Below are 11,454 nucleotides of genomic sequence, written 5' to 3' on the forward strand. Positions count from 1 at the left end.
CCACAGAGTTTGATATTGCTAGTGTTCTCTGAGGGATGGGGAGTCCTTTAAGATAAATCAAAAAAGCTCAGAAGCAGCTTAGGAGGACAGCTTAGGAATTTATCACCAGCACTCAACATTCCTCAAGTCCACCCCTTGGTAGCTAGGCAAAAAAATTTCAACTCACCTTTGTAAGTACAGACTCACGAAGGTGAACCCACATAATACTGTGTTGTCTCTACTTATAAACTGGACATACTCAGATTAAGAGGACAAAATGTACTCCTTGGTAAAAAGGAGTAAAGGGGAATTACTCTAGATTTTCACTGCTAAGAATGAGAACACACTTGCCCTGTGAATACTGAAGCAATGCCTCTAGAGTTTGGTAGGCCATGGATTGTGAGACCAGATTATTACAATTAAACTTCAAGAATATTAATCTCTCCAATGCTGATTTAGTGCTGAGACTATCTAATGATGGTGCTTATTGCCACAGCTGAATTCTAACAAAATAATTTTTTGCAAAAATACGGCTGTGAGACTTAAATGCTACCTTAATTAAAAAAAAAAAAAGCAAGAAAGGGGACAGAGGCTTAAACTCAGACAAGTTCAAGCATCTGATTTTTATCACAACCCTGCAAAAAGTTGCATCAGTGCAACTGCGCTGCCAGGATGGGATCCTCCTTGGCCACCAGGGACTGCTCCTTGTTGTGATCTCACAGCAGCATAGCCATCTAAGATGGGTCCTTCTCCACTCTCCACTTCAGCTATCCACTGGAGATCATCACCACCCCCAGCTGTACTGATTCAACTGGTTTTGTACACTGGCAAATGCGAGTGAATCAGAGCTCTAACAAACTCAAAAATGCATAGGAATCCCTGCCTTTTTTTGTTCCATGGAACATCCCTCATTATTCTCAGCCAGGTTCTACAAAAGGTCAACCATGGCTTCACAGGTAAATGAGATAGAAAGCAGCAGTGCAGAGTTGGGACCTGTCTGTGCTGGCTTCACGACTGCAGAAGCTGCGCCTGATGTACAAGGGAGCAATGACATGGCTTCGGTTCACAGGCACAGCTTTCACAGATACAAAATAAATCTTGTTTGTTAATTGTGACAAAGCAATCAGCACTTCTTATCAGCATTTGAGCCTGTTGGCTGCAATGTAAAATAGTGGCCCATTCAGTCCTTTAATTAAGAACCTAATTTCCCACCCTTTCAGTATTCAAGACACACCAGCACAGAAACCTGGCTGGTTTGTTTTCAAGGCTCCTCCCCCATGGTCGTACTGGTAAAATGCAGAGACAAGGAAAAAGGGAGGGGGAAGGAGCTGCAGAGGAGGTAAGGCAGGCAAACCCACCATGTGGTGACACAGCAGTCCATGCGGAGTGGGAGAGAAGAAGCCAGCTTTCACCCAGCAAAGGCTGTTGGCAGGACAAGAGCCTGCAGCCAGGAGGTTGGCTATGGCTCGGAAAGGGGAGTTAAATATTTAACAAGTTGAACATCATTTTCATTCTGCAGGTTGCTCGCAAACAAAGAACCAGTAAACTGTTTGAAGCAAGTAGTGTGATCCATTACAGTCAATCAGATAAGGTCTATTTCACTGGCTAAAACTGACTATGTACTTGATGGTGCTGGCTTTGCTTGGGAAGTGCCTTCAGGAAATTCTCCTGCTGACCTTAACAACAGCTTTGGAGACTCATAATTTAAAGATCTGTTGCACTCAGCTATACAAAAATCTGTTCTCACTGTCCAACTGAAAGTCACTTAGTTTAAGTGACCAACTGAAAGTCAGTTGATTTTACAATCAGATTAAGGTTAATACATCCTGGCCATAGCGAGATTCAGATTTCCTATCAGCCACACGGCAAAGACATACAAGACATATGAGAAAACAAGAAGCAGCAGATAAAGGAAAGTAGTTACATGGTTGTCTTTTGTCATCTTGATCAGCTGCTCCAAAGAGGCCCTAAGCTCATCTCCAGACATGGTAGACAGCACTACAGAATAAAACAGGGCTGCAAGCTCTCGCATTTCTTCTTTGTTTGTGTTCATCAGGCTCTGCGGGAGTTTTTAAAAAGAAACGTAAAATACAGAAGCACTTCTTATACAGTCTGTTCATACAGAACTTCAACATACAAGCCCAACTGTTATGCAGCTACATAAACAGTACTTAACTCATAATAGACCACTCTCTAAACTGACAGCATCATCATTTAGTTAGAAACAAAGCACTCAATTCATCAAAGGATTCACTACATGCTCAGTGTTGAGGAGGAAGACTACCACTAGCCACAGGAGGGCTACCCACCCGTTCTGTATTAGACTCGCCAATTGAATCCTGGCCAAATTTTGTCTTCAGAGAAGAGCTGCTAAATTTTGTATCCATATTGAGCTATAAAAACCCCTAAAGACACTATTTTTCCTGAGCCACTGGGGGTTTCCATTTCCTTTTTATTAAAGGGGGCAAAAAACCTCAAGAGGTAAAACCAGTTAAACCCAATGGTGACAGAAAAGAAAGTGTCCAGAAATCATGGCTCTCAATGCAAATTTATCCACTTAGTATTAGAGATCTTTTATTATCTAAATAATGCAAAAGTTGAATTTGGGAAGTCTCAGGTCATTTGTTGAGATATAATCTTACCTCTGCCATTAATTTCATGTATGATGTAACACCCTCACATGAAAAACTCATATCCAAATCTCTGAATGGTGTGGACCACCACAAAGGCGGCAAAAATGAGCCAAGCAAACAAAAAATGAGATCTGACAGGCTCATGAAACATAACTCTAACTTCAACTCAGAACTTGAACCAGTTCACACAGCTGGCTTCTAACAAACCCCTGAACCTATTCCTTCCACTTGACAAAGAGAAATCACACAAAGAATGATTTACAACAATATTTCTGGAAATAGGTAGTATCAATTACCACTCCTAGAAACATGATTTTGCAAATGGACACCAAGTCAAAGAAAAAGAAGGTTCTTCCGCAAATGATAAGCAATACTGAAAATGAGAATGTTTTTAAGACCTCTACTTTGACATTCATATCTGCACTTAAATGAGATGTGGTAAACCGTATACAGTGCACTACAGTACAGATATCAAAGGAAATTATTAGAACACATTCTAAGTTTGTATTAACTCAACCAAGTCTTTTTTTCTGCCAGATTCCCTCAATGAAAGTGAAGACAACCTACGAGAAGCCACTGATATCTTCCTTCTGGAACATTCCCATTATTAAAACAATTCCTTCAAAAATTTGCAGACTTTAGTTTGCAGTTGTCATTTCCTTTTTAATGGTTCTCCTGATCAAGTTGGGAAACTGACTGACTGTACCAACAGGACCAATGCCACAAATTACCCAGAACATGTAGGTCAATGAACAAAATCAGTAACACGTAAGCACCAAAAAATAACTTTTCCCATTCTGCCACATGGAACATCTCATGAGGTGCTAACTGTAGGTAGAAATACCAGAAAATAATTTTCCCTGCCCTGCTACATAGCACATCTCACGAGATACTGACTGTAAGCAGAAATACCTCATTTCAAATTAAGTGCTTACTTGGAAATAATACCCTATTCCACCACAGGAAAATGCCAGATTTTGCTAATACCAAACACCTTCCACCCAAAAAAATAAACAAAACACAGAGTTTTCAACATACCTTTATCCAATCCATTTTGTCTACAAATCTGGTGGCTAGTTTTTCTGGATACACTGAAACGACTTCTAGAAGACAATACATGACTGGCAAACCTAAACAGTAATTAAAGAAGCAGGTTATTAGACAACTGCAGTATTTACAACAATCTAACAATCAGTGATAAAAAGAGGGTAAGAAGTAGCAGGCATTTCAAAGCATTCCTTTGCAATTCACTAGGGATTACAAACAATTCTAGCAGGGTATAGTATTTCTGAGATATATTAGGGAAACTAATAGAAGCAATCATTCTAATTGTAAGCAGTTTGTTCTAAAGGCATTCAAGTGTTTTAAGACTACACTTGTCACAGATACACAATTATCAGAGTGAAGAAAACATAGCACTCAGTGGTGAGGAAGCTGTTATAGACAACGGCCTCACAATTTTAAAGCATTATGTCAACTGACGCTGTAATTTTACCGTCCTGCTTTCTTCCACCTACACAGCACACAGAGGAGAACAAGTTTAACCTGAAGAGTATATAGTCCATGTTGCAACTTTGTTGATTGCTGCAGCCAAGTTCAAAGCCCGTGGCAACACAACTGTAGTAAGAGAAGACTTTTTTTCTTCAAGATGATGCTGCACACAGCTTCTTACCTCCAACACCAGCTAACAGCTGCTGAAGAAGGCCAATATATACGTGTACAGGGTTGGTTTCTGCACTTTTTGAAGAGGAGGAGGAAGAGAAAGATATGTGATTGCCAGACATGAGGTTTCTTATGTAACGTCCAATGGCTGGAGCATGATCTTGCATATCTGCCAAGTTCTGTGAGGTTGGCACCACACCTGCACTGTGAGCAAGACACATCCGCAGATACAGAACTATCTAAGTAGAGGAGAGAAAAACACAGGATACTGAGTGAACGAGCACTTGGAAAACCATGAAGGGGACAAAACAAAAGAGCAGAGAATATGCTCTATTTAATGCAACCAAAACAAGACAGTTTATTCTTCAATCAAATCTAGACGGAAGAGTCAGTATGGAGACAGGAATAAACACAAAGTGTAATAAATCTTAGGACCAGTTTCTGCAACATGCCTCTGTAAGTAGACAATCCTACAGTGCCTACATCACTCTCAAAAGATTAAACCATTCAAAGACTTCTGGTTTATCATCAGCTGATGCAACCACCTTATTGCAGGCAGTTCAGCCTGTACCATATACCAACTTAGCACATATACAAACGCAACACAACACATCACTGACACAGACCTTGTATCACATCTGAGTTTGTATCTACAGATCACTGAAGCCAGGGAATCCATTATTAAAAGAACAGCCTCAAGGAGCATAATGGGACTTTTGCACAGGATTGCCAGTTTCTCTGGCAAACTATTAGACTAGGTATGCTGCAGAAAGCAGTGGGACAGCCCTCTTGGGAACATTCTTCCCAATTCCCCATGAAAATACTGTTCAGACTGCTGTTTAAGGACAGACAGATAAAGGATGGAGACGTAATCCAAACATCCCTTCAAAAAAGGAATTTTAGAATGTAGTGTGACTTAGGGCAACTGTTAGCTTCTTACACTGTCCTCTAAATAAATAATGGTACATATATCCAAGAAAGTAAATCCACACAATTACCTCTCCAAATGTGGCAGGATTGAAAGGCAGCGCTGCAGTTCCAGTCATATATTTAGCTGGAGTTTTCATTCGGTGAGAGGCCTAAACAACAGAGCAGAACATTCAGACCCACAAAGAGCAGAGATGTTGGAAAGGCCAACAACATTTTGCTGATGCAACTACGTTTATCCTCTACTTAGCAACTTAAAATGTACAATGGTTCTATTAACAAGAAGGGCACAGTGCACTTGGTAATAGCACAATTTAGGTCCATTGACTTTACATCTCTACCAACGCAGAAAGCAGAAACTCTGAATTCATGAGAGGGTACAGTGGGGGAGGCTGCAGAAAGACAATATTCTTTCTTTCCCTCAGAAAAAAAGAAGTGATTTAGAATTTAAAAACAAAATACCTCACGAACTTCAGAATGCTGAGGCACTCCAGCTGACAGGCAGTCAGGAAGCTAGGAGACAGCAGCTCTGTCTGGAGAGGCTGCAGAGCATCCAGGCTTCCCAATACTGGGAGATGGGCTCCCTGTGCTGCCAAAGCCCAAGGAGTCTCTCAGACCCTGCTGCCTGCTAGGTAGAAGGCTGCTGCATCAAGTGACCAACACCTTTCCATGGAAATGTTAGCTGTGACAAGCAGGAATATTCCAGCAGAAAACCATCCAAACACAGTGTTTCCAATAACAACCACTGCAAACGCTGCAGAAAAGCATATCCCTACTCTCCAGGCGATGTGCACAGGAGTGCTAGGGCTGGATTCAGCAAGGCAGCCTTGTATCTGAATAAACACACGAGGCAGCTGCACAGAAGACAGCAGTTCCTCACATCTTCTCTTAAAACACTCAGATCTTTTTCTCCACTGTAACTTCAATGACGTCCAGAAACATTGAGGAAAACCTGAATTAGTGAGCTAGAAGACGACTCCCTTGAAGAACTGGTTCCCATCCATATCCAGCAGATCAGATCCTACTTTTCACATATACTTTCTTGCAGAGGGAAAGAAGGATCATGCCAACTCATGCAGGAAAGGCATTTTGCACCTTGGCCTGCTGTGCCAAGCAATGCATACAGACTTCTCAAACACTTGCAGATTATGTGAAAATTCACGCTTTGAGATAAAGAACCAAAGAAACATACCTCTATGATTTTTTAATATGCTTTCGAGACATGTAAAGAAGATCTGAAAAGTGCTCAAAAATTTTTTTTAAATTCACCCAGGAACAAGGAATTCTTTTTTTCTCAATCCATAGTTATTTAGTGACATTACAAAGTCAAGGAAAATTTTAAAAATTTACCACAAAGGGACAGGCATTTAATAGTGTTATATATTTATATCTACTTGAATAACCAGTATTTTGGACAAAGGCAAGTTTTTCATAGAGCTTCAAATACTTAATACACTAGCAGAATACATCACCAGCAGAGTCTACATTTCACAAGACGTCTCTCAAGTCTAAGAGTTCGAGGTCACAGATGGCTTGCAAAAAGAGATGTGCTCCAACTTTAGGCACTGCTGACTCTTAAAAAAAAAAGTAGACTCCACAGGAAAAGAAAGTATTGCCACTGAGCCTCCGCATCATCTTTATAGCTTGTAAGACTAGTATAGCAACTACGCACAGAAGTGTGTAACACAGACTAGATTCTAACACTTCTCCAGATGATCTCTCAGTGCAAAGAGTGAGGATAAATTCAGCAGTACAGTTTTCAGCATATCATTCCACTAGACTCACGGAAGGTTATTTACACAGTCATTATTTCCATAGATTGCAAAGAAATTAATAATTACACCTTTCAGTCAACAGACTTCTTTGTTCCAGTATCTCCTTTCCTAGGAGTTCCAGGACTTTCCCGGAATCTTCTTTCTATTTTACGCACAGTATAATTCTTCACCAGCCCAACCAGCAGGTGATCTTCCTATCCCTTCAAGAATGTGTTTGTGAGGGAACTGTGTTTACGAAACATGTCATATTATCACTCTGTACCACTGGATTCCTCACTCTACACATCTTCTGCACAAACAGCATCAAAGCAAAATAATCCCTTTGTTAAATAATCTGCCTCCTTGTTACTTAACACTTGGATTTCTTGCAATTATTGCCAGCAGAAGGTAATGATGAGTGCTAATCTTGGCAATGTGATACTATGTGTGGTCTTCACTGTGATTTTATTTGACTTCATTCCTTCAGAGAGGTGATGGATACAGAGAAGGGAAGACAACACTTATTACAGGCCTGAACATCATGCATGTATTTGTCATTTACTGGGACAGAAACACTGTACCTTGTCTTGAATGTAATGAACCATTTCAGGGAAGGCAGGCATCTGCTTCCCAGAACTCTCCTTTTCATTTTTACCAGGAAATGTTCTCAGGACTCGGTGGGCTTCTCCGTGTACCTCCTCCCGTCTTTCAGAAGAAAACAATGAGAAACAGACGTTATTTGCAGAGAACAAATGGCCTTTATTGAGCAATAAGATATGTTGGGAAGCTGGGGGAGAGAGAAGAGTTGTTAAATGAGAAGTGTTTTTTTTGAAAGGAAGGGAAAAAAAGCTTGCATTGAATTTTTGTTTATTTCAGAGAGGGGGAAGAAAAAGGATAGTGATGAATGGCCTCTGCAAAACAGTCTAGATCAGCCCATTTTTGCTCCTCTCATATCCTGCTGGTCTTCACCATCAGTTCCTGGTTCCCGCATCCTTGTTTGTTTTCTGTTCCTCCTTCCCATCACTTCCTATATTTGAGCTTCAGCTAACACCTTACAGCTTTTTTGCCATCTACTTAGCAGGAGATCAACTCCTGAATCAGTGCTGACACTGTAATGACAGAGCGGTTTGATGCAATTGATCTGCTTAGCTTTCCTTACACTATAGTTACTCGTATCAAAAATCAAGGAATTAAAGTAAGTTGGGAAAACCCCACCACTTAAATTGCACTAATAGAAAACTGAAAAAGAAATTATTACTGTAATTTAGTGAATCAAACACTCCTCAGCAGAGAGTGGCAACACTCACAAGTGTGTACTCCTGACTTTGCAAATATAAGCTAAAAACATAGAATTTGCCAAGAAAAAATAATTTCTAGCCACTGTAGAAGTGATTTAATTCAATGTGTTTTTACTTTGTAGTTGTAACTGATCATTAACGCAATGTGCTTAAGTGACAGCAGTTCATCTGAAACGAGAATCCAAGCCAAAGGCTACCATAAGGCACTGTAACAGTTCTTCACAGAAATGTGAAGAATGCCCCTATGTCAAGGTTAATTTCCAAGTTACCCTAATTGATTTTCAGTGAGTGAGTTTTCATGTACATACATACACATACAGAGATATGCAGTCATATTTCATCCAAATATAGAAGTGTGTGTGTAAGTTAAGTTATGTAAGAACATAACTTGAAAAAAAGAACAACTTACGGGTCTCCTGCAGCTAACAGGAGTAAGTATCTGGAAGGGATATGATCTGGAGGGAATACTGTGCTAGCAAACTTCACAGCCACTTGACGTACTTGAACTTCAGGCTTTAAGAGAAGAGAAATAAACATACCGTTGAGTTTTAAAAGAACAGACTAATGACATTCATTCATCACCTGTAAATCATCAGTCATCTGTTTTATCCACTGGTACCAACATGACCCAAAATAGTTCAAACATTGCTAACTCTTTGTATGGCAGGAGACGGGGAAAACAAAAGCTAGCTTCTCATATGTAGAGTATGAAATGCTTAATCAAATACATGCACATTTTGGGGAATCATAGATCAGGTTTATCACTAATTCTCAGACATCTGAGCTGCCCCAGCCAGGCAGCTTTGGTGTGAAGAATGACATAGATCATCGATCCACACAAAAAAGAGCTGTGCTTAGGAGCACCACAGCCAAAGGTGGAGAACAAACATTAAGTTTGGGTGCTCATTCTCTCTGGGTTCAGATAGTCTCAAAATGGTACTGCCTGGAGTCCTAGGTTGCTCAAGTACCCTGGCAAGAGTCACTGCATGAAAATAGTCTCTTATACAGTTACTAGTGCATAATCTAAAAATACATATATCTCCACAGTCACCTTGAGTGCTCACACAAACACAGAGCATTCAAAATACACATTTTCTGAAAATCCAGATGTCTGAAGAATTCTAAACACAAACGAGACAATCAGTGAAGTGAGAGAGACAATGAAGTGTGGCTTCCTCTGGATTAGTGTTTCAAGACTGACTTCCTGGGGAGGTTCCCAGGTGCCTTATAATGTTAGGAATCATACAGCACACTGAAATCCCCACTTAGCAGCGAACGATCGTTGCTACCAATCTCTTGCTTTCACAAAGCATTTCAGAAGATGCTGTCCTTGAAGCATCAACTTCTCAGAGTTTTTTAAGACAAAGCTGTGAGAAACATACAGCACAATCCCAATAGCTTTGGATCTTTGCAAAACAAAACACAACAAGAAAACTCCACTGTCACACTTCTTGCAGCCACTGTACTATATTTAAAATATTTCATCTGAGCATACACCCCCCACTTCTCCCATTCAGTAAGAAAAGACAGACCTGTTCCAAAAGTATACAACAGGAAGTGTCAGCAAACAGGAAAACAATAACTCTTTTTGTAAGGTACTTAATTTTGACTCCACTGAAAATACCTTTATTAAATAAGAAGCTACAAGAGCTTCCATCAGGGTACGCTGGGCTCCTTCCAAGTTACTGTATGCTCCAACCATCATAGACAAGGCCTCCTGAATGGCAAGCCTAGTATCAGCATCTTCCTGCATCACAAAACCAAGAATTTTCACTTTACAGAGTGCAGTGACAACAATTAAGCAAAACCAGCACAAAATAATCATGATTTCCCAAAGCCCTGTCAGCACCCACCTTGCATAAAGCTTCAAAAAACTGCTGTACCAGTGCTATATCCTTGGTAAAGAGCTGAGGCATTCGGCTGAAACAAGATATTTTAATTCATGAGATTCTGGAGTTTTTATATTGAAATGCTTCACATTTAATCAGTCTTCCCCTCATCCCATGTTTTAACAAAACATAGCCAGCACAGAAAATTTGCTCTATCTTACCCATTTCCACCATGAAGCAGCACCTTCCCCCCTTAAGACAGTTTGGAACATCACTTAGATCACCAGCAAAGCACTAAACATACCACTTGTCTAGCTTCATGCCTCTAGTCTTTGTTGTACATGCCTTAAATTTAAGTTTCTGACAATCCACAAAGTGGATCTTAAATTCTGTGCATAATTCATAAGCTGCTATTAATCACTGCTAGAGAAGCTATCAGCTAAAAACATATGTCTTTTTACACCTCTGGAGATATCACAAGAAAAAAATGCCTTTTTGCACATTTCTTCTGCAAAACCAGCAGGTGGCATAAAGCTTGCTGCTGATGTATTAGCAGATTACTCTGAAAAAATCATTCAACGTCCCATTACTTAAATGGCACTTCAGTTACCTGGAGAGCTTTCCAACCGCTGAATATGCCATTGACAGCAGTTTTGAATCCTTGAATGATAAAACAATGGACAAAATTCAACAAAACCAGAAATACATAAAGACACATCTTTTACAATTAAACATCTACTTTAAATCCTGTCTCCAAAGTGCTCAAATGGGCTTTCATGGACCAAGAATCCTGGAACACAAAATAATTGTACTCAAGAATAAAAGCATTACATAGGAACAGAGGGAGCATGCTTTTCCACATGAAACAGAAAATAACAAATGGTGACAAAATGTGAATCTCCCTTCTGGTCTCAGCTAATCATACTTTATTTCAAGAGAAACAGCTATCCAGCAGCTCTTCAGGAGGACACATCCAACAGTTCAAATGAACCAGCAAGATCAAAGCTGCAAAAGAGATGATCTGCAACACCAGCCCTTCATAAGATACACGTAGGAGTATCATAGGCAATTTGCCTTCTCAAATGGCATTGGGAAGACCTCTTGGAAAGACTTCAAATGGCATTTGCAGTTATGTTTGTAACACCCTTCTCACAGCAATACCATCCCTGGACACACAGGACAGAAGGTATTATAAGAGGCCCATACAGCTGCTTATCACAACTGGGTGTACACCTGAAGGTGAGGCTTCTGTGTGCTCCACACTAAAGAGCAACAGCAGCTAGATGCTACTCTGGCCTCATTCTTTAGATTACCAACACTATTGGTATCTGACACTTTGCAAATAGCGTCCAAGCACTTATCCATAGCTGTT

At 40.2% G+C, this 11,454-nt stretch overlaps 1 protein-coding gene across 1 annotated transcript in view; it reads right to left on the bottom strand.

Annotated features, from left to right (window-relative positions):
• KIAA0368 (KIAA0368 ortholog) overlaps window positions 1-11,454 on the bottom strand; it is a gene marked incomplete at its 5' end in the record, with an annotated part of 61,681 nt that overhangs the window by 27,259 nt on the left and 22,968 nt on the right. The window contains 9 exons of the mRNA XM_010135474.1: window positions 1,904-2,038; window positions 3,651-3,742; window positions 4,285-4,513; window positions 5,273-5,353; window positions 7,537-7,660; window positions 8,663-8,766; window positions 9,878-10,000; window positions 10,107-10,173; window positions 10,693-10,742. Coding sequence (XP_010133776.1) covers window positions 1,904-2,038; window positions 3,651-3,742; window positions 4,285-4,513; window positions 5,273-5,353; window positions 7,537-7,660; window positions 8,663-8,766; window positions 9,878-10,000; window positions 10,107-10,173; window positions 10,693-10,742 — 1,005 coding nt within the window. The remainder of the gene's footprint in view (window positions 1-1,903; window positions 2,039-3,650; window positions 3,743-4,284; window positions 4,514-5,272; window positions 5,354-7,536; window positions 7,661-8,662; window positions 8,767-9,877; window positions 10,001-10,106; window positions 10,174-10,692; window positions 10,743-11,454) is intronic.

Source organism: Buceros rhinoceros, unplaced genomic scaffold (genome assembly GCF_000710305.1).
Source record: "Buceros rhinoceros silvestris isolate BGI_N320 unplaced genomic scaffold, ASM71030v1 scaffold12034, whole genome shotgun sequence".
NCBI classification, from domain to species: Eukaryota; Metazoa; Chordata; class Aves; order Bucerotiformes; family Bucerotidae; genus Buceros; species Buceros rhinoceros.